Here is a 24250-nt window from a genome sequence, read left to right as displayed (position 1 = left end):
TCTTCTAAGAACATTGCACTAAAATCGTCTATCCTAAGTTTCACTAAATGAGAATAACAGCTGGGTCTCACAAACAGTTGCATCAATAGCTAAATGTTCTTACATTTTTGAAAGATTTAAAGACCTTAAACATTTCTTATAAGATACATATCTAGTAACGGAGATGAGTAGGCCAAATATTCACTTATTCTTGATGGAAAACAGTAATTTATCTAATGACTACACATTCTCAGATAAATAGCACTATCTTACATACTTGAATCTTGCTTATGCTTTTAAGTTGACCATTTGCCTTGAGTACAGACGTTTGTTGTAAGAGAAAAAGGGACATGCTTATAATAGGACAAAGACCATTAGTTGTTTGTTTTCAGGCGTGAATTCACAAATGAGGACCACACATGCGGTTATAATTTCACCCTACAGCTAGACTCAGAAATAAGTGGAATCATTCCTATAGAATGAATGGGGAAATCAAGTTAGAAGGGTCTGATCTAGACTAGAATTCAAAGCCATCCTTCAAACTCTTTTTTCCCAGATGGCAAAGCAACATCCATCTGCATCTTTTGAGAAGTTCTATGACATTTCTCTGGAACTTTAAGTTTTCTGACTTATTGGTACTCATCCACATCTGGATTTAAGCTTGAGAAATATTAGTTATGGTATTCCAAGAGATTTTCTTTCAAACTGTCTCACATCAGAGGTGTCAGATATAAAAAAGAAGCTCATAAATCATTGTGCATGATCTAAACTATAATATTACTTTAGGCAGTGCTTTAAGCAATGAGACCATGATGCACTAAATAAATGTTAAATGATTTGCTGAAGACAGATGGATAATAGCTAACCGGAAATAAAAATGTCTAACCAACTTGTTAGAAGTTTCTTGCATTATTAAGCAGTAGAATTCTTGATACAGCATCTTACCTAAATAGAGTAAAATTGCACTAAACATCTAAGATAAATAACCAGACTTGAGATGAAAGCTATCTCTTTAAATAATGGAAGTTATTTGAAAGTAAAGAACTTTAACTTAAACAGCAGGGGCCCCAGAGAAGGGGATGAGCATTAGTGAATGGATTTTTTTCCTCACCTAACTAATGTAATGGTGGATGGGAAGGTTTAGGTGGGCTAAGGAGCAGTTACTACCCTGCACATCCAGTGAGGGGGCAAGGGTGGATTATATTGATCTAAAATAAAAACATGAAATTATGAAAATGATTAGTATACAATTTTCAACCCTCAATTTCAGATTAACTTCCAAAAATCCTAATAAAAAGTTTTCAGAAGTAGTAGCCAAATTATCATGTGTATTTTTTTTTCCTTTATGGAAATTTCATATTCCATATCAAGTTCATTTCTTAGGGCTGACAAGCTTGCTAGTAAGAATGATTCTATTTAGGTTTTTTCTTTCATTTCTTCCAACCAAAAAAGGGGGAGGAAAAGGCTTATTGATCCACAAATAAGATCAACCTAGATAAAGTTTTCACTGCATCTTTCCTTATACACAGTAATAAGACCGGTTTTAGGTTTTAAAATCATCCATTTCACAACATAGGTGATAGCTGAATAATTTTGGGCAAAACTTCTCAAAATAAAATTACGGCAAGTCCAATAGCTGACAAATTTAAAACAACTCATACAATTTTACAAATTGTACAATGTTCAACTTAGAAAGTACCATAACACCTTAAATTTATTTCATCTCATTAGAGAAGATACAAACAAGACCAGAGAGTTTTGTTTAAATGTTCAGTTTTTACTTAAATACGGCTTTACATTTCTAGGAGTAATACTTCAGTATTAAAGATTAATGCACACATTTCTAAGATCTTACACTTAGATAAGTTCACAATTTTAGCATACATTAATTAATAATGATTATTTGCAGATAAACTCAGATTAAAGGAACATTTCCTGTATTGTTACCCCAAAGTCCAAGAGATAATGTGATACATAATGTCAGATAAAATCCTTTATATGGGTGATGATTTGCAGGATAAGGTAAGGGAAAACTGATTATTTCATACAATTTAGAATCAGTTTCTCAATTTAAACTCGCACAAATTTAAACCTGCATATTTTTGAATGGCTTTTTTTTTTTTTTTTTCCCCAAAGTGGCCTCCATTTTGAAACTTTTCAACATTCAAATTTGTTCTCTGGGAGCTACCCAATTTTTGAATGACAGTAGCCCTGAGATGGAGACATAGACCTGAAGTTTTTCAGGATGGTGCCTGCAGACAAAAATAGCAGTGGCTCTGATCCCCCCAAACCCACGTGAATGGCTTATATTCTCCCTCCCACATGGAGGAAAGGGGAAAAGATCTTAAAAGTATTCAGCCACCTGGATTTCCCCAATCCACATGGAAACAATTTCTGTCTAGAGAGAGTTTGTGAAGACTGCTTATATTTCCTATCTAAGCAAGACCTGAAAAGACCCCCTTCTACAGACATGGAGTCCTGTGAGGAGGATTTTAGGGCTCTGGAGGTCAGGAATCTCCCTCTAGAAAGAAACTAAAGCTGACTCTAGTGTCATGGGAGGATGTTGGGGAGCCAACCATTCACTGGAGAACCTGGACTGGACATACCATCTTATAAGTGGTGACCTTGGTCATTCCATAAATCCCTTCAGTGGAGAAAAGGCTAGAGGCTGTTTTTATCTTATAAAAGCTTAACTTTTAACAGTTTGAAGGCAAACTGTCACAGAGAGGTGAGATCCAGAGATCCTAAAAAGAAAATGTGCTTTTAAATCCTAGAGGGTCAGATATTACATTAGTTCTTCTTTGTAATGTTGGGGAACAGAAAACATCTCTAAAAATCCATCCTACACTCAAGTGGCCTCATTCACTCCTGTCCCATCCTTGTAGCTGACAGCCACAGATCCAGTGTCTCAGAAAAGTAGAGTCCAAACCAGAAATGGCAAAGCAACTTGATTCAAGGTGTCTCCTGAATTAGTCCAATCAGATAGCACCTAATAATGCTAAGTGATCAACCTCAAGGGGAAAAAAAACAAAAAAACTGGGTTTTTGCTGAGGGCCCACTACTTGGAGGAATGGAACTTGAAATTGGAGGAGAACCCTTACTTTTATTTTATCTATCTATCTATCAAGCTATCTATCCATCCATCTATTCATTTATTTATTTATTTTTGCTGGGGCAATTGGGGTTAAGTGTTTTGCCCAGGGTCACACAGCTAGGAGGTGTTAAATGTCTGAGGCCACATTTGAACTCGGGTCCTCCTGACTTCAGGGCTGATGCTCTATCCATTGGGCCACCTACCTGCCCCCAGAACCCCTTATTTTTAGGAGAAGGCCAATGAGTTTCAAAGCACCAAATGTTACTGAGCTCCCCGTCATACCCTGTCTTGGGGAGTAGGAAAAAATTGGGGTGTGCATTTCTTGCCTCTTGTCAAGAAGAAGGCCAGAGGATTTTGGGCACCAAATGATGTGATTTGTGTTGAGGCACCAAATATTGAGGTTCCTTCATGTGAAAAATTCACAATGGCCGTTTTCTTTGGGAAAAGGGAAGTTTTTTTAGGAGAAGAGGTTATAGACAAAATGAAAAGATAGAATAGACACCAGGAATGGTAAATATGAAATGTAGTTGGGAGAGGAAAGTTTTGTGGGTTTTTTAGTTAGTTAATTAATTTAATATTTTCCCAGTTACATTCAAAACAATTTTTTGAGTTCTAGGTTTTCTCTTTTGTCCCCGTCTATAACCAAGAAACTACATGTGAAGTCATGCAAAACATCTCCATAAAATTCAAGTTGTGAAAGAAAACATAGATCTCCCACCTTAATGAAAATAAAAACCCTCAAGAAAAATTAAGCTAAAAATAAAGAGAGCAAGAATAATAGAGAATTCTTTGATCTATATGCAGACTTGATCAATTCCTTCTCTGGAATGGATAGGATTTTTATCATAAGTCCTTCAGAATAGATGCAGATGATTGTACTACTGAGAATGACAAAGTCATTTACAGCTGGTCATCCCAGAACATTGGTATTACTTTGTCTACAGTATATTTGACTTTGTTCATGGAGGACTTTACAGGATTTTTTTTCTGAGTGCATCCTGTTCATTACTTTCCAGAGAATAACATTCCATCAGAGAATCTTGCTTTGATATTTTCTTTTACAACTACTATTAGTTGTAGCACTATTGCTAATTGTATTTTCCCCATTTATTCTCTTTCCTTTCACCCTGTCCCTTCTCAAGTGTTTTGCTACTGACCACTCCCTCCCCCAATATGCCCTCTCTTTTGTCACTCTCTACCCTTCCCATATCCTATTCCCTCCTGTTTTCCTGCTGGATTTCTATACCCCTATTGAGTATATATGTTATTAAGTAAAAGGGTTTTTAATAATTAATGATGGAAAGAACAAGTTATCTTGTAGGACTCAAAATTAACCAGGGAAAAAGGAATATGTCATGAGATTGGAGTATGCTGGTAGGGTAAATCCTAAAAGGGATTTAGCATCCTAAAAGAGTTAGTTATAAGAAGGAGAAAGACATTATGAGGCATAGTGGAGGGATTAGAGGAGAGACACAACAAAGCAGAGTGTTATGACAAACTGATAGAAAAGCGGTTCAGCAAAGATGACATGAGACATGGACAAATTTATAGGGGAAACCTCAGGGTTTTGATATAACTCAGATTTCTCACTGATCATAGCAAGGTGCAGCTATCCATCACTTCCACAAAAATTAAAACCAATCCCCGTCAGTGCTCTTCCATGTTTGCTTTAGGGAGTAATTTCATCAATACTTCAAATTTTCTCTGCCATCCCCACTTAATTACTCAGGACCTCATCAATGGGAGTGAGAGAATTGAGACAGGAGAAAGTTTGAAATTGATTATAAATGATGGGTTCAGAGTAGCAATTCCTAGTTCAAAATACAGGACGCAAGGCACATGTGATGAATTTGCAAGGGCATTCTCTTTGTCAAAAGATACCTTTATTAAAGAGAAGAGGTTACAGGTAAAATAGGCACCAGGAGCAGTAAATAGAAATAGATTCAGGAGAGCAATAGAATTAGCAAGGAAAGGGTTTGGAAGAAGCCATTAAGGGAATACCCCCCCCCCCAAAAAAAAAAAGGGAATATCCCATGAAGTGTGACTGACTATACCAGTGACTGGCATATCAGAGTTAGCTATAGTAAGGAAAAAGGTGGCATTAAAGGCAAGATGCTATGAAGGGGAGGGTACCTCATAGTGGACTTAGTCCTGAAAAGGACTTAGCAAAAATCATCATAAGCACATATTTTATAATATATATTTTTATTTTATTTTGTAATTTATGTACGTAATTATGATTCATAATCTTATACATAATCTTGGGGATTTCCTAAGAGAGGAGGGGAAGAGCTGGGGAGAAAAAGGATATGTATTGATATTGAGACTGTCTTAAAGATATTCTGGGAAAACTTGTTTCCCATTAGGGCTTAACAAAATAGTCAAGGAAGTTCCCATTATGCTATCTTAAAGATCTATGGTATCTTAAAAATAAAGACAGTCTGGGCACCTCACAGTTGCCTTACCTATAGTATTAAGACAGTTTGGGAAAGTAAGTTCCTGAGATGAGCATGTTAGTATTTCCTGATAATTCACATTGTAAAGAATGGAAAATTCAATTAGGGAGGTAAAAAGGATTGCTTCATTGCAGTGGGATTGGACAATAAATTCATAATAGATAGTATGACTTTCTCCAGATATATTCAGGGGCAGAATGTATATTTCCACAATTATCATGCTGAACAAGAAAAATAACATTAAAAAGGAAAAAAATGAGAAAGAAAACGAAGTGCAAGCAAACAACTAAAAAGAATGAAAATGCTATGTTGTGGTCCACACTCAGTTCCTACAGTCCTTCCTCTGGGTGTAGATGACTCCTTTCATCACAAGATCATTGAAAGAGGCCTGAATCATTTCGCTGCTGAAAAGAGCCATATCCATCAGAATTGATCATTGTATAATCTTGTTATTGCCATGTACAGTGATCTCCTGGATCTACTCACTTCACTTAACATCAGTTCATATAAATCTTTCCAGACATCTCTGAAATCATCCTCCTGATCGTTTCTAATAGAACAATAATATTCCATAACATTCATATACCACAATTTATTCAGCCATTCTCCAGTTGATGGGCATCCATTCAGTTTCCACTTTCTTGCCACTACAAAAAGGTCTGCCACATACATTTTTTCACATGTGGGCCCCTTTCCCATCTTTGGGACACAAGCCTAATAGAAATACTGCTGGGTCAAAGGGTATGCACAGTTTGATAGCCCTTTGGGCATAGTTCCAAATAGCTCTTCAGAATGATTGAATGAGTTCACAATTCCACCAACAATGCATCAGTGTCCCAGTTTACCACATCCCCTCCAACATTCATCATTATCTTTTCCTGTCATCTTAGCCAATCTGAGAGTATGTAGTGGTACCTCAGAATTGTCTTAATTTGGATTTCTCTGATCAAGTGGCTTAGAGCACCTTTTCATATGACTAGAAATGGTTTCAATTTCTTCATCTGAAAATTGTCTGTTCATATCCTTTGACCATAGAATGAAAATCTCTAGTAAACTTAATACCCAAGAAATAAGGCAATAATAAGAGAATACCTACCTGTTATTGTAAATTAAACCATCTGGCTAGCCTAATACTCTACATGCCCAAGGCCTAAAAGAACTGGGAGATATGATTACTAAACTATTGTCAGTAATATTTGAAAAATTTTGGAAAATTGAGAAGTATAATAAGACTGGAACAGGCTAAATGTCATGGTTTTCCCAAAAGGAAAGAGAATGCCTATAAATTAGCTTGTCTTGAATTTCTGGGAATATTATAGAATAGATCATTTAGAGGAGGAGTAGAGAATATTTGGCCCGTAGGCTGTATAAGGCCTGTGAAATCATTTGGTCTGGTCCTACCAAGGCAACTACAAGTAGCACTCAAAATTCAATAAATGTAGGAGCTTATTCCATAGCAAAATAAATTTATGTTAAATGAATCATAATAATAATGTAAATACTTCTTATTGTCCAAAATTACTAAATCTAGTCTTAAGGCCTCACCTAATCCTGGAACTGTTGAATTTATCTGAATCAATTTATTCAGATACTTTGATAGCCTTAATTAGTCTATTGAGTAAAAGCACTCAGTTGAGGAGCACAGTTGCAAAGGACATGTGGAAGTATTTCATTTGATGTTTCATACTAACAATAGTACTTATCTCTTGACCGGATCTCCTAATCCCATTGAACGGGACCCAATCTTGTTGGATTTTGCAAATGAATACTCAAAGTTCAAATTAGGTAAAAGATCTCTCCTTTATTTAAAAAACAAAAACAAGAAAAAAAAAACATGAGGCCACAGACAGAGAGGTAATAGAATACACACTTTACTCTGATCCAGTTCACCAACCAGCTGCTGTTTGAAATTATATATCAGTACCTGCTTCAAATGCCTCTCCACTCTTTATAGGACCAACAAACTGATATTCAACCATAGCACTAAGACACCATTATTTGTTCTCTACTCAACTCAAAGTTTATCCGACAATTATAGGGAGGCTACTCTAGGTGGGACCAGATGTTCAATTCTCCTACACCCTCATTTCCAAATTTACCTTCCATAGAGTCATTTAAAGTGGTCAGATCTTCTGGTTGAGGGTCATGTTTGATTCTGTTCCTCATTATTTTACTAAGACAGCAATGTAACAGTTGGCCCAGATCAAATGATTCTAGAGGCCTTTTCCTATGAGCTACCCAATAGTAGCAAATTAATTCTACCACCTCACCCCGCTGTTAGAGGGAAGTTACAAGGCCTCAGTACTGGTTTTCTGGGGGAGATGTAAGTATCTTTGGCATTTCAAAAACTGTTCTATTCAAGAGTTTGAGGGAACTTTTGGGGACACACCATTCTTATGGTGGAATGAGATGCAGAGTAGGAGGAAAGTATATACTGTTTGTTTTCTGTCAAAGAGCCAGTTTAGACTTATCCATGAGTTCTAAGTCTATAATCATGTTGGTTACAGCATCCTTGACTGGAATGGAACCCCAAGAAGATTCCAAGGTAAGAATAAGTGTTGTCCTCAGACGCTACTGAGATCCCCAGATTTTGTATTTAAAATCGAATAGGGAATATTATCTTCTCCTGGCCATCAACCAGTAAGGATGCACATTTGGTCCCAGTAAAATATAGTCCTGCCCAAGTGACAACCTCGCTTACATTGTCCAGCATTTTGGTCAAGGACTTGGATATGTCAGCCACTACGGCCATATTGTCTGTGCTTAATGGGATATTAATTTTCCTTTTATATTTGGCTTTGTTCAAGATGAACTGCAATAAGAAATTTGTTTGCTATAGCCTTCAGTAGGCATAAAGCCCTTCTGATTCCTGATGATACATAGATTTCTCATACTATAATTTATGAATCTTTTAACTGTGACAGATGCATAAACCTTACCCATGGTGTTGCCCAATTGGAGGACAGTTCTATTATTATTATCATTATTTTTAATTAAATTAAAGGAGTTGTAACTGCCACTCATTTTGGGACACTACTGCATTTGTATGATATGTTAAAAACAGTGGTTAAAATACGTTCCTTTGGGTTGGTTTTTTTGATTAGGTAATAATACAATGATTCAAAATAGGTTGGCTGGCCAAACTTGAAGAGTCAATGATTCAATTTCAATATTGTATGAATTCTCCATTGAAAGGCCCTAGGAATCTGTGGTTGGTCTTGTTTTATTTAACATTGTTATCAGTGATTTGGATAAAGGTATAATGGACACGTTTATTAAACTTACAGATGACACCAAGTTTGGAAGGACAGCTAACATGGTGCTCCAAAAGGATTTTGATAGAAAGTACTGAATTGAATCTGATAAGATAAAGCTCCATATGAATGTTTGCATATGGGTAAAAACATTTCATAAGTATGATAAGAGAGAGATAGTTCTATATCAGTTGTTCTGAAAAATCTGATGGATTTTGTAGATTGCAACTTAGTATAAATAATTAGTGAGATGTAGAGGTCAAAAAAATCTGGCTTTAGACACTTACTAGCTGTGTGTCTCTGGGCTACTCATTTAACCCTGTTTGCCTCAGTTTTCTCCTCTGTAAAATAGATGGAGAAGGAAATGGCTAACCACTTCAGTATCTTTGCCAAGAAAACTCCAAATGGAGTCATGAAGAGTCAAACATGTCTGAACAACAAACAACAAAGCAGTCGAAAGAACTAATGTGATTCTGTGTTGAAGTAGGAGAGACAAAGCTTCTTGAGGGGAAAATGATAATTCCATTGTAACAGTTATGTGGTGTAGTGAATGGAATACTAGGCTTGGAGTTAGGAGGACCTGACTTCAAATGCAGTCTCTATGCATTATCAGTGTGACTATAAGCAAGTCACTTAACTCATTTGTTCCAGTTTCCTTATTTGTAAAATGGGAATAATAATAGCACCTGCCTTTCTTGTAGTTGTAAAGATAATAATGTTAAAGCAGGGCATATGGGGATTCAGAAAGAACTAGCACTCTTGTGTGAGGACTTGCTGAGTCCTTTTCAGGGTGGCTCAGGTGTCTAACTGATTCACCCAACTCTACACAGTGGCCACACCCAGGCAAAACCATCTCAGCATATGGGTGAAACCAGTTTGAAGATAACATATAGGACTTAAACCCCTTGGTGAAGAAGGGGGATGTTTATCCCAAGTGCATGAAGACTTCTGCACATGAAGATGTAGAATGACAGACGAGAATAATTTGCTTGAATGGGTGAAGTGAAGGATGCAAAATGCTTAGAACTTGGTCAGACATTGAAGATACCAAGATTATCCACTGAATCCTGAGCCAACCATCCTGATTTTTATCTTGCCACTGAACCCTGAGAACTTTAGAGGAAGGAGTAAAGCTGATGATTTTGTTCAGCCCTACCTCAATTAAATCCAATTTACATGCAAGTTAAGACATCATCTGTGAGGTCATTGGCCCTCTTTGAAAACGGGAAGGACAAACAATTGTAAAGCACTTAGCATGATGCCTGACACCTGAGTGCTCTATAAAAGTTAGCTATCATTATTATGAGTACTCTACACTTGTCTGATCTCATTTGTAGTATTGTGAGTATCTGTTACCCAAGCTTGTTTCCCTCTTCTCTACATTTCTCCTACTATTAGTGTGAAAAAATTAAGTTGGTTGGTAATTTTCCTTTGTATCCACATTGATTCTTTCAAACAAATCTAATTTTTCCTTTTTATTGGGATATCTTGATAATTTAATTCTGAAATTCTTTTTCTTCCATAGGTTCCTCCTTGGAACCCTTTGAAACCTGCTTACCAAAAATCTAAAATGGCTGTCAGATTATGCCCAGACTTACTCACCTTTATTACAGATTCTGGAATGCAGTGCTTACTTCCTCCCAAGATTTCCATTATTTCCATTTCAGAAACCAATTCCTTCAAGTTAGAATTAGTTTCAGAATAGTGTAATGTTCTTGGTGGTTTTCTTGAGGTCTTGGACAAGTCTTTGTTTATTTGTTTATTATCTCCTTCACAATCTTGCCTTGAGCCTGGGCCAGCTTTCTGGAAAGCCTTTCAGACTGGCCTTGGTTTCAATGGAGGGAAGTGCAGGAGGCCAGGACAGCCAAAGTGCTTTACAATGAAGTGAATGAATCTGACTCTAAGTCTGAGTCCCACCCTGGCTGAGTTTGTCCCAGTTTATATGCTTTACATTGAGTATAACCCAATTATTATATCACTAGGAAAGTGTAAGATTTGTTGTAAGATTAAATCAATCATTCTGAACTTAGAGAACTATTAATCACCATGATAAACTAATCATTGTCTCATCAATTCCATTGAATTAGTACCTTGTAAGAATCCTTGTTTTAAGTACAAGAGTTTTGATCCATAACAGAATAGAATTTCCCTTTATTGATTTCCCTGCCTTTGAAAAGATAAAATTAAAATTCAGGCAAGTCAAGAAATTATTAACAACTCTGCAAATGCTTGGATAATTGAAGGCCTTCATCACTAGGTTGTCTTGTGATCTGTTTCCACAAATCCTTAACTATTTTTTCTTTCTGTACAGGTATACATATATTCTGTAATACATCCCAGTAATAAAATCACTCTAATTTCTTCCTCCTTTGACGTTTACCAAAAGAGTGAAATGTGTTCCTAATTTATGGGGGAGTAGGTGGGGAAGAAGGAGAATGTTTTATAGCTGTTTAGTTATGTGTGTATATGTGTTACTATGCCATCTTAGTAAATACATCAGCTAAGAAATAAGTATATCTAACAGCTTATTGTTACTGGAGAATCCATTAATGGGAACTCATTTAGATACACATCATTGTTCCCAAAACCTATGATAGCAGCTACCCTCTGGGGATGCAACTCTCCAATTTTAGTGTAGATCTGTTTGAGAATTCTGTATCTTTAGATACAAAGGTAGATCTTAAGCCTATGTCCACAAGATGCAAAAACTCAAAATATCTGAAACTCAGGTCTTCTTGTTCTTATTCCTGGAAGGCTATATACTGGGTCAGTTTCTTCAGGTCCTTCATCCTGATTGGCTATTTAATGGATGGTCTCGGGTTTCTTTATCCTGGGAGGCTATTCAGTGGACAAGTTCTTCAGGTCCTTCACCCTGATTGGCTATTTAATGGGTGGTCTCTGGGGTTCCTTCATCCTGGGAGGCTATTCAATGGACAAGTTCTTCAGGTCCTTCACCCTGATTGGCTATTTAATGGATGGTCTCTGGGGTTCCTTCATCCTGGGAGGCTATTCATTACAGTTTCTTCAGGTCCTTCACCCTGATTGGCTATTTAATGGGTGGTCTCTGGGGTTCCTTCATCCTGGGAGGCTATTCAATGGACAGTTTCTTCCGGTCCTTCACCCTGATTGGCTATTTAATGGGTGGTCTCTGGGGTTCCTTCATCCTGGGAGGCTATTCATTACAGTTTCTTCAGGTCCTTCACCCTGATTGGCTATTTAATGGATGGTCTCGGGTTTCTTTATCCTGGGAGGCTATTCAATGGACAGTTTCTTCAGGTCCTTCACCCTGATTGGCTATTTAATGGGTGGTCTCGGGTTCCTTCATCCTGGGAGGCTATTCAGTGGACAAGTTCTTCAGGTCCTTCACCCTGATTGGCTATTTAATGGGTGGTCTCTGGGGTTCCTTCATCCTGGGAGGCTATTCAATGGACAAGTTCTTCAGGTCCTTCACCCTGATTGGCTATTTAATGGATGGTCTCTGGGGTTCCTTCATCCTGGGAGGCTATTCATTACAGTTTCTTCAGGTCCTTCACCCTGATTGGCTATTTAATGGGTGGTCTCTGGGGTTCCTTCATCCTGGGAGGCTATTCAATGGACAGTTTCTTCCGGTCCTTCACCCTGATTGGCTATTTAATGGGTGGTCTCTGGGGTTCCTTCATCCTGGGAGGCTATTCATTACAGTTTCTTCAGGTCCTTCACCCTGATTGGCTATTTAATGGATGGTCTCGGGTTTCTTTATCCTGGGAGGCTATTCAATGGACAGTTTCTTCCGGTCCTTCACCCTGATTGGCTATTTAATGGGTGGTCTCGGGTTCCTTCATCCTGGGAGACTATTCACTCATTGCTTCGGTTCCTTTACCCCTGAGACAGTTCAGTAGATGTTGTCGGGGGAAGCTTGGCTATTTTGCAGCAGGCAGTAGATATTGAGAAGTACATAGAATCAGCATTAGTGACTGGGACTTGGGATGGCCAGGCTGAGAGACCCTAAGCCATTCATCGCACCGCCCCGAGCCTCAGTTTCTCCATCTGTCCGGCCAGGGTGGATGGGCTCGATGACCAACGCTTAGGCCACCTCTCCTTTAATAGGTCCGTTGTACGGCTCGCCCCCCTATTAGAGTGTAAACTCCTTGAGGGCAGGGGCTGTTCCTTTGGCTCTTCTCCAGCAAACACTTGGTGCTAGTTTCCCCGAGCGGCCCGCCCCCACCCCGGCCCAGCAGGAGGGCGCTCCTCCTCTGGCTTCCATCAGTCACTCGGAAATCGCCCCGCCCCCAGCGCCCTCTCCTGACGTAACGAAAGCTCTCACTGCTCCCGCGGTTTAGGCCAGAGTGGGCGGGGACTATGGGGGGAGGAATCATCCGCGAGGGGTGGGGCCGGAGGACGTGATATACCGACGCCGCCGTCCCACCCTTCTCCCGCGCGCCAAAATCAAACTAGTCCGGCTGCAGCGCGCCAGCTGAGTGTGTGTCCCGCGTTTCCCGCGTTTCCCGCGTCTCCCGCGTCTCCCTAAATTTTCGCATTCGCTTCTGGTCAGAGCGGCGGCCGCAGCTGAGGAGGCGAGATGGCCACTCCGCCCAAGAGAAGCTGCCCGTCGCCCGCCGCCGGCGGAGTCCGCATCAAGAAGATCGCCATCGAAGGCAATATCGGTGAGGAGTCCCTGCCCTCCGGGGGGCCCCGGCCTGACGGGCGAGGAAACTGAGGCCCGGGCAGGGGAGGGCTGGAAACGGGCTGAAGGACCCGCGCCTCAGTCTGAGAGTCGGGGAAACTGAGGCCCGGGCAGGGAGAGGCACCCCCAGTCTTAAACCTGGGAGGGAATTCTGAGGCTCATCATTTTTCAAGCGAGCAAGCTGAAGCTCAAAGAGGCTGGCGTCCTGCTGGCCGCAGGGCTCCGGCTCATCGGCCACGCCCAGGCCCCGGGGCTTCCCACGGAGCGCCCCTCCTCACCTGGCGCTGCTCGCGCGCGCCCCGAGGAGGCGGGGAGGGGAAGCCAAGGTTGCCTCCGGGACCCAAGCTGGTGTTGGCTTTTTTTTTTTTTTTTTTTTTTTTTTTTTATATTTAATAGCCTTTTATTTACAGGTTATATGCATGGGTAACTTTACAGCATTAACAATTGCCAAACCTCTTGTTCCAATTTTTCACCTCTTAGCCCCCCCCCCCACCCCCTCCCCCAGATGGCAGGATGACCAGTAGATGTTAAATATATTAAAATATAAATTAGATACACAATAAGTATACATGACCAAAACGTTATTTTGCTGTAGAAAAAGAATCAGACTCTGAAATATTGTACAATTAGCTTGTGAAGGAAATCAAAAATGCAGGTGTGCATAAATATAGGGATTGGGAATTCAATGTAATGGTTTAGTCATCTCCCAGAGTTCTTTTTCTGGGCATAGCTAGTTCAGTTCATTACTGCTCCATTAGAAATGATTTGGTTGATCTCGTTGCTGAGGATGGCCTGGTCCATCAGAACTGGTCATCATATAGTATTGTTGTTGAAGTATATAATGATCTCCTGGTCCTGCTCATTTCACTCAGCATCAGTTCGTGTAAGTCTCTCCAGGCCTTTCTGAAATCATCCTGTTGGTCATTTCTTACAGAACAGTAGTATTCCATAATATTCATATACCACAATTTATTCAGCCATTCTCCAACTGATGGACATCCATTCAGTTTCCAGTTTCTAGCCACTACAAAAAGGGCTGCCACAAACATTCGTGCACATACAGGTCCCTTTCCCTTCTTTATAATCTCTTTGGGATATAATCCCAGTAGTAACACTGCTGGATCAAAGGGTATGCACAGTTTGATAACTTTTTGAGCATAGTTCCAAACTACTCTCCAAAATGGTTGGATTCGTTCACAGCTGGTGTTGGCTTTTACAGAATCGATCTCTTCCTTAAACCTCTGGGCTAGGAAAATTCAGGAGGAAGGGTTGTATGTTGCACCCCCTACCTCAAAGGCTAGCTTCTGGAGAAAACTATTGCACATGTTGACTTTTCTACTTTATTCACCGGCTGGTATTAAACATTTCCTTTAAGATGGGCATTTCCTAAAGTCCTATTCTTGGACCTTATCTCCTTTCACCATTTCAGCTGTTACCTTTGTAGAGATGGGTGGAGTAATATTACATATTACTTTGTACTTAAATGCACTTAATATTTGTAATGTACTTAAATATTTATTCCCCTAACTTATGGGGACGATATAAAGATAAGCTTGAGGTCCCCTGGTCTTGGCAGTGCTAGACATTGCTGGCTGTCAGATAACAACCTGTGGGTCAGTGATAACAAAGGGTCTGAGATTGTAATGACCAGACCACCCCTCAAATCCACCTGTAAGTCACAAAATTACCCTATCACTGACAGAGCACCCCCATAAATAGATTTATTTTCTTGCTCCTGGTTCTTTGTTAAATTCTTTTGGAACATAGCCCCCTGTAATTAGCATTAAAATTATAGTAAGCTTGCCCCTTGACTTGAAGATCCAAACTGATGAAATATAACTTCTAAGGGCAGACAGCAGTAGGGAGGTCCCCTTGACCTTAGAGGGCTTCTGTTCTAACAATCTAAACAATGGAGCAGTGGTCTCAGTCTGGTCATCCCAAGTCTGAGCCACTAAATGCTGATTCTATATACTTTTCACTGATTCTAAAGTCTTCTGGCTTTAAAATAGTCCTATGAACATTACTAACTGTCAAATAATCTGTTGGTTCTTGAGACCACTCCTCAGTTCTACCTTTGGGCCATAAAATTAGTATATCAATGACATGAAGAACTGGATAAATTTTATCTCCTTGCTCCTGGTTCTTTGCTAAATTCTTTTGGAACTTAGCTTGTTTCTATTGGCATCACAATTACAATAGACTTTGCCCCTTGATTCAGATATGGCTTCAAGCCTGGGAATTTTTTTGAGACACTTCGGGACACCAGTCTGGAACCACAACCTTTTGGTGAGGTTTCCTTTGAACCCCAACAGAAATGACTTTCAAAACTGTGCTTTCAGTCCTGACTTTATCTCTGCAGCTCTAGACAAGTGCCAATAAGAGTACTTAGTTGTTTCTGCTATTTCAGCTGTCCAATCTATGAAGACCATTTTCAAATCTGAACCTCTAGCTCTGAGCTTTCTCCCCAGTTTGACTTGGATTCCTGTGGGAATTGCTCCCTTTCTCAGTCTCACTAGCATTTGAAATTCAACAATACCCCAAATAAAACTTAATGGTTCTTTTTACCTCCCTTCCCATTCAGTTTTTTTTTTTCTTTTTACAAATTTTATTTATTTAATATTTCCCATGTTATTTGAAAGTTTTTTTTTTTGACATTTAACATTTTTATTTAATAGCCTTTTATTTACAGGTTATATGCATGGGTAACTTTACAGCGTTAACAATTGCCAAACCTCTTGTTCCAATTTTTCACCTCTTACCCCCCACCCCTCCCCCACATGGCAGGATGACTAGTAGATGTTAAATACATTAAAATATAAATTAGATACACAATAAGTATACATGACCAAAACGTTATTTTGCTGTACAAAAAGAATCAGACTCTGAAATATTGTACAATTAGCTTGTGAAGGAAATCAAAAATGCAGGTGGGCATAAATATGGAGACTGGGAATTCAATGTAATGGTTTTTAGTCATCTCCCAGAGTTCTTTCTCTGGGTGTAGCTGGTTCAGTTCATTATTGCTCCATTGGAAATGATTTGATTGATCTCGTTGCTGAGGATGCCCTGGTCCATCAGAACTGGTCATCATATAGTATTTTAACATTGATTTTTTTTTTTTTAATTTAATAGCCTTTTATTTACAGGATATATACATGGGTAACTTTACAGCATTAACAATTGCCAAACCTCTTGTTCCAATTTTTCACCTCTTACCCCCCCACCCCCTCCCCCAGATGGCAGGATGACCAGTAGATTTTAACATTGATTTTTAAAAAACGTTTTTGAGTTCCAGAATCTCTCCCTTATCCCCACTCTCAACCCCCATTAAAAATCCAATGTTTTTCATTTGCCTTTTTAAAAGTATCTCTATCTTGCTGTCATCCCCCAGCACAGCAACATGTTTTAGTGGAAGGAATAGGAGTCCTAGTTCCATATTCCAGCTTTAATACTTATTGGCTATGTTACTTTGGGTAAATTATTTCAATTATGTGAGCCTCAGTTTCCTTATCTATAAAATGGAAGTAATAACCCAATATTTATTCCTCAGGGTTGTCAGGAAGAAATGTTTGCAAACCTTGTGTTATATTGATCTAATGTGATAGAGTATTACAAGCTTATATTACAGCTTGGACTATTGTAATAGCATTTTTTTGTTTGTTTTTAATTTTTATTGCTAGCTTTTGTGTATCCCCTTTCCTTCACTGCCTATAAATAACAAAGAATAAGAAAAAGAAAAAGCTTTTAGCAAAACCAACCTAACACAATAATGGAATTGTGATAGTACATTCAATTTGGAAGTCATCTCGCTGGCCTTCCTAACTTCACTCTCTGCTGTCCCTAATCCAGCCTTAATATGACTTCTAGACTAATTTTCTATTTGTAAATATTTCTTCACTCTGCTTGACAAAAATCTTAATTGTCTAAAAAGTACAGCTATGACTCCTTTGGGCTCTCAAGGCCTTTAACAATATAGCACTACTCTTATCTCATGTTGGATTACTGTCTTCTGATATCGCTTCCACATCACTGAGTAATGAATTAAGGGGATGGCTATCTCCTCAATCTGGAAAATGCAAGTAAAATTTTTTTTACTCTCCCTTTGTCCTGAAGAAGTCTGCATTTTTTCTTTTTCTTTTATGAGGTCTTTACAATGCATTATTACAAAATTTGGGTTGATATTATAAAATACTATACATACATTTTATGTATCTTTGAGCTTCTAAATTTTTGGGGGGTCATCTGATGGCATTGATGCCATTTGCAGCTTCTGCTAAACTCCCCAAATTCCCGTTTAATTTCTTATGCTGACTTATGATATATCAAAACTGGCTTGGGGAAGGTTGTGAGATGTGCAAGAGATAACTTACTCATGACTTTCCCAATTCCCATGCCTTTTATTTATGTTGATTCCTATGCCTAATGAATGAATAAGAGCACTTGATTTGGACGTCACAAAACTTGAGTCAAATCTTAGCTGTGCTACTGTCTGTACTATGTGATCTAATCTCAATTTCCTCATCTGAAAAATGAGGAGGCTGGACTCACTTCTCCCAGATCTCTTCTAATTCTAGATCCTAGGATCCCAATATATTTCTTTTCCCTTTTATCTGTTGAATTTCTTACCCATTGATTAATGCCCAGTAAAGATTTTAAAAAATTCAATGAAACTTTTATTTCTGTTTACTAGGGCATTCATTCCTTCACTCAAGGAATAGTTATTGTTCTCTTGCTAGGTGATCATTTTGCCAATTTTTTTTCAAAGAGAGAGCTAGCCTAAGGCTTCATATTTATGTGTTAGTGGGCCTCTTGGAGAATAAATTGACCTTTTCGTCAATTTATTCAATTTATTCTCCAAGAGGCCCACTTTTATTTATTTCATAGTTGGAATATTTATTCAACAGATCCCCTCCTTCGCCCCTGCACCTTTTCTATCTTGTGGCTAGACCTAGGATTGTAGGGGTTATAGAGGGATAGCAGGAAATAGAGGTCATATAGTCAAACTTCTTAGTTTTACAATTTAGGAAACAGTAGGAGAAGTGATATGACTTCCCCAATTGGATCAGAAAGTTAGGAAGTAACAGAGCTAGAATTTGAACCCAGGGCCTCTGACTCTAAAAACTGCAAAATTTTCACTATATTCTTGGTTAGTGAATAGCTTAAAATAACTTCTATTGAAAACAAGGCTAGAATTGGAAGTGAACTCTTTGTCAAAGGTGTAGTTGATATCCATTGTGATGAAGAATTCAATGCAAAATTGTATAAAACAAGTGCTTGCAGCAAGAAAAGACAAAATCACATATTAAAGTTTTTGAAGCTACAAAAAGTAGGTTTATTATAGAAATGAATTAATGTAATTAATTTTGTTGTTCAGTCATTTTTCAATTGTTTCACTATTCACAAGTCCATTTGAAGTTTTCTTGGTAAAGAGATACTAGAATGATTAGCCATTTCCTTTTCCAGCTCATTTTGCAGATGAGGAAACAGGCACACAGAATTAAGTTACTTGCCCGTGTTCATATAGCTACTAAGTATATGAGACAGGATTTGAACTCAGAGTAGTCTTCATGATTGCAGGACTGACAGTCTATCATTTTGCCACCCAGCTGTGTACTAATTTGCTTTGTATTAATTAATTCACACATTATTGTTAATGTATTCATCAGAAGCTTGTGTTCACTTTTCTTACTAGCGGTTTCCTTCAGAATGTTCCTTTCTCTTTAAGCTCAGATTCTTCTTTATTTTATTCTCAAGTTCTCTCACATTTCTCTTCCCTCAAAATTCAATTTTTGCCCTTCTTCATATTCTAAACACTTAAAAATTACCTACTTTACTCAATTTCTCCCAAATTTCTCCTCAAATTTAGTCTGATTTTATTTACAGATCCAAATCCCTCTAAATCATCTTTGCAATTCCATTTTTTTTCAGTCCAAGTCTTCTCTCTTCCTATTCTTCTCCCATAGTCTTTAAATCAAACATAGGATAATGTTTTAAAAGTACTTTGCAATTTTAAAAGTGTTTTGTATCAGCTATTTTTAGTCATTATTAATTTGGTGTGACTATTTCCTCCTCCAACAATATAGGATCTTTTATAATTTATATTTTAATATAGGATCTTTTAAAGTTTCTTTGGAAAATTTGTTAGGCGAAGTCCTCGGAGAATAATAAAATATAAATCAGTGATGATGAATTTGCTGAATATGGTTTATAAATATATTTGAGAGGCTTTCTCTCTTTTACTGATCTTTAAAAAGCTTTTTCATTTTTAAAGTCTCTTTCCAGAGTGATTTTTAGGTTTTGGTAAAATTCTATGAAAAAGTATGGGAATCATTGGAGAGAGTAAAGGTCTATCATACTTAATATTGATTGTAGAACAAACCCTGTTTTTGACTTATTCAAGTGGATACCTTGCATTAATATCACAAGTTCTGTGATTTTGAACGTTTCCAGAGACATTTTTCACTTGATTCTCATTGGCACTCTGGAGATGTTATTCTCATCTTGTCATTTTTACAAACGAGGAAACTGAGGGCTTGAGAAGTTGTGAAATGCCTAGTTCTCACTGTAAATTGTCATTGACCTAGAAATCCTCCCTCTGTAGATTAGAAAGAATTCTGTAACCTCAAGTCTTACTGTCTTTGTTTTGGGACCTCGTTTTTTTAAATTGGTCACATTCTGTGCTCTCATAACCCCTCACCTAATGTTCCCCTTTAGTGGAACACTATTATGTCTTGTTTATGGTGGGTTCACCTCCTGCTCTGATCTTAGTATTCTCTGTGACTTTTAGCACAATGATCTCAGTATAAAACAGTAATCATTAGGAACTACTTAGTTCCCATGACTTCTTTCCCAAATTTTTTGCCCAAGTATCCTTGGCTGCGTTCCTTTTTGCCTCCAAAAAGAATATTAGTGTATTAGTTTGTTCAAAAAAAAGGTTGAAAAACTGGACTTTTGCCCAGATGGAAAATAAGAGTAAGTATTGTTTCCTTGATACAAATCTGTTTTGAGGGTGGTATTTTTTCCACTTTTTAGGATGTGACCAGCATGAACATTGCTTTCTCTTTGGCAGCTTAAAGACAAGGCAGAATGGTCTAGTGTTATAAGTTGGGGGAATGATTTTAGAATCAAGTTTGTGGCCTGAACTTTTTTTAAAAGTATGTTTTTTGGTGGTTTATGGGGAACACCATTTATTCTTTTCACTTCTCTGATTAGTATTATAGTTGTTTACTTTTTCAGTGTTTCCTTTTATTGCACATCACTTCTGTAAATTTGTTCTCTACACCTAACCATCCATGGTCACTTTTGGTCTTCCCTTCATCAATTATATTTGCTAGTAGATCATGCAGATGAAGAAACAGAGGCCAGGAGTACTTATATGATTTACCATAGGTAATAGGTAACAAGGCTAGGATCTGAATTTAGATTTTTTTTACTTTAAATAGTCTTTTTTTCACCCTACAGGCAGCCTAGAAAATGACAGAAGTCTGGATTCTCCTGTTAGGATGTGTCTTGCTCCACTTTTTGCACAATCATCTCACATACTTGTTCCTTATTTAACTCTTCCTTTTTATATATCTTGATAAGTTGTGACTTATCAAGACTTATTTAGACACAGTCACTTTGCTCTCTATGAGGAAGTAAAACTGGTATGAAGGAAAGCAAAAATTAGAAATAGACACTAAACTAGATTCACAAATATAAAGGAGTTGAATGGTAGAGACAAAATAATTAAGAAAATTTATGAATTAATTCCCAAAATATCTCAAAGAAGGAAGGAAGGAAGAAGTTCAGCTCCCTGTCTACCTTTTTAGTAATCTTTTTCTTTGCTTTTTATGTACTTAATCATATTATAATATCATGATTATATGTCTTTATCCTATCTCTTGATTAACTATAGACTCTAGGAGGACAGATACTTTGTCTTATTCTAATTTTGTATCTTCCCTAGATCCTAATATTATGTGTTACATAAAGACACTGAATATATATTTGTTGAATTGACTAGAGAAAAACTCCTGTAAATGTCCTTACTTCTATTTTGTGTAGAAAAGGAACACTGGAATGACAGGCTTTTATGATGTTCAGGATACAGACCAGGGATGAGCTAGAACCCACACAAGCTAGCTAAGGATTGTTAAATTTTCAGTTTGAGCATTCACACTTCAGAAATCAGCAAAAGCTACAAGTCAGGATTGGATGTATTGTTCTGTTGATTGTCTAGGTTTGGGAAAGTTATGGAGAAAATATTAATAATGCAGGTTAAACTTAGAATTATGTCATACATATGTTTCTCTTTCTGGAGAGCTGGATGTTAAACACTGATGATCATGCCCCTGAGGCAGACCTACCATAAACTAATATAATGGGGAAAAAATGTGGCTATGCATTGAGAGTCTATAGAATTACAGTGACTTGGAACAAGATTAGTGTCTAAGAACAAAGTTCTAGCCAGCAGAGTGAGGATTTCTGTTGGAATGGTTCATTGTGGACTGTTCATATGTCACTTCCCTTGCCATCTATTTATGACTGGCAGACAGTTTTGACGAATACACACCTCCTTGCTTAGTATTAATAATTAATTGGAGGATTTTCAAACACTTTTCTATATTGATGGATCTTTTAAGGCTTCTTATTCTCAAGGCACAAAGAAAATATATGGAAGACATGACATTTTACTGGAGGAGAATCATAAAGGTACCTTTTTGTTCAACCATACCAAATTGTTTTTTGTGGTCATCAGCCAATAAATAAGTGAAATCTTAATCTCTACCTGTTCAGCCATTCCAGGATTAATGTCATTTGCAAACTCCTGCCTGGTCCTTTTTCAGATCTTCAAGGATCATACAATAAGATCTAGAGGTAGAAAGTACTTCAGAGGCTACCCACTCTAGTGGGGTCAAACTCAAATAGAAACAGGAGAAAGCTCATAAATAAAGATCCTTGTGGGTTATACATAGTTGACTTAGAAAATCACAATTTAGCATTATCCATGTTTTATTGAGCATTACTTATTCATCAAATATTTATTTCTCAATTACATTTTAACCTGGTTCAAGAGGCACTCAGGAGCACTGCAGGCCCATTTACATGTTTGACATCTTTATTCAGGTCCATTCTTTTTGTTTTCACTAATGAGGAAATTGGGCCTTGGCAGGTGAGCTGTCTTATGACCTAAGCCACAAAGTAAGTAGAAGATTGATGTTTGGAACTCATTTCTTCTTACTCTGAATCCAGAGCTCTTTCTGGTTTCCCAAGTTGCCTCTGAGTATTTTAAGGGTGTTCTGTGATGTTTTAAGTGAACATGTAGATTATTCATTTGTTTTAGAGATGCGGTCATAGTTATAATTTTTTCCTTGATTACTTTTTTTTAAAATAGTGTCTGTAGTTTACCTCATTCCAAAACATTTAGCATCCTTCCTTCTTTGAGATTTTGGGAATTAATTCATAAATTTTCTTAATTGTTTTGTCTCTAGCATTCAACTCCTTTATATTTGTGAATCTAGTTTAGTGTCTATTTCTAATTTTTGCTTTCCTTCATACCAGTTTTACTTCCTCATAGAGAGCAAAGTGACTGTGTCTAAATTTAGTCTAAATATGGTGGTAATACTGTCATTGATGAAGTCAGTAAATATTTATTAAGCCCTTGCTATCAATCAATCATCAAACATTTGCTAAGTGCCTACCATGTGACAGACATAGTTCTGGTGATACAAAGAAAGACAAAAAGGATCTCTCACATCTTCTGGGAAAGACAGCAAGCAAACACTTATGTACAAATAGGATTTATCCAGAATCTATCACGATAATTTTAGAGGGAAGGCGATAGCATTAAGGAAGATTAGGAAAGGCTTGTTGTAGAAGATGGGATCTTAGCTAGAACTCGGAGGAAGCCAGAAGAAAATGCCCAGAATCCGGAGTTGGAATTTCTTGTTTGAAGAACAGCAAGGATGCTAGGGTCACCATTGCAATGTACATTGGTGCTGTGGTGAATACATCAGCGATAGGAAGCCTGGAAAAGGAGGAAGGAGCCAGTTTATGGAAGGCCTGTGAATGAATGCCAAACAGGATTTTACATTTGATCCTAGAGTTATTAGGGAGCTATTAGAGTTGGTTGAATAGAGAATAGAGAGCTATGTGATATAGTGAGATGTGTACTAATTTTATGAATTAATTTTATAGGTTAATTTCAGCTGAGGAGAGGATAGATTGCAATGGAGAGAGGCTTGAGGCAAGGAGATAAGTCATCAGGTTACTGTAGTGATGCAGTGTGATGTGATGAGGTCTTTTAACAGGTTGGGGGAAGTGACAGAGGAAAGGAGGGGAAAGAACATACAAGAGGTGTTTTGAAGGTAAAACAACAGGTCTTGGCAATAGCTTGGCTGTGGGGGTACTGGTGAGAAACAGATAATGAGGAAACACTGATGACAGCAAAGTTGTGGTCTTAAGTGACTGGGAGAATGTTAGGGAAATGTGGAGGAGGGGAGGATAATGAATTCAGTTTTGGACATGTTGAGTTTCAGATGCTTATAGGACATTTGTGTAGAAAGGTCTAATAAGCAGTTGGAGATGTAAGCCTGGTGGTCAGCAGAGAGGTGAGGGCTAAAGAAGTAGAATTGAGAGTCTTCAGCATAGTGATGATGTTGAATCTGTAGGAGAGAATGAGATTATTAAATGAAATTGTGTAGGAGAGGAAGGGAAGGGGACCCAGGGCAGAGTCTTGAAGGACACACTATTCTTTAGTGTTAAGTGTGGCCTGAGAGCAGCAAAGGAGCTAGAGAAGGAGTAGTCAAAAGATGAGGGAATA

General features: G+C 37.9%; 1 protein-coding gene across 1 annotated transcript in view; it reads left to right on the top strand.

Moving 5' to 3' along the window:
* Positions 1-13179: 13179 nt before the first annotated feature.
* Positions 13180-24250, top strand: part of DCK (deoxycytidine kinase) — a 33932-nt gene continuing 22861 nt past the window's right edge. Inside the window, exon 1 of the mRNA XM_031944259.1 lies at positions 13180-13426. Coding sequence (XP_031800119.1) covers positions 13342-13426 — 85 coding nt within the window. The 5' untranslated portion in view covers positions 13180-13341. The remainder of the gene's footprint in view (positions 13427-24250) is intronic.

This window comes from Sarcophilus harrisii, chromosome 6 (genome assembly GCF_902635505.1).
Source record: "Sarcophilus harrisii chromosome 6, mSarHar1.11, whole genome shotgun sequence".
Classification (NCBI taxonomy): domain Eukaryota; kingdom Metazoa; phylum Chordata; class Mammalia; order Dasyuromorphia; family Dasyuridae; genus Sarcophilus; species Sarcophilus harrisii.
Note: the sequence above shows the minus strand (reverse complement) of the source record. Positions and strands in the feature narration are given on the sequence as shown.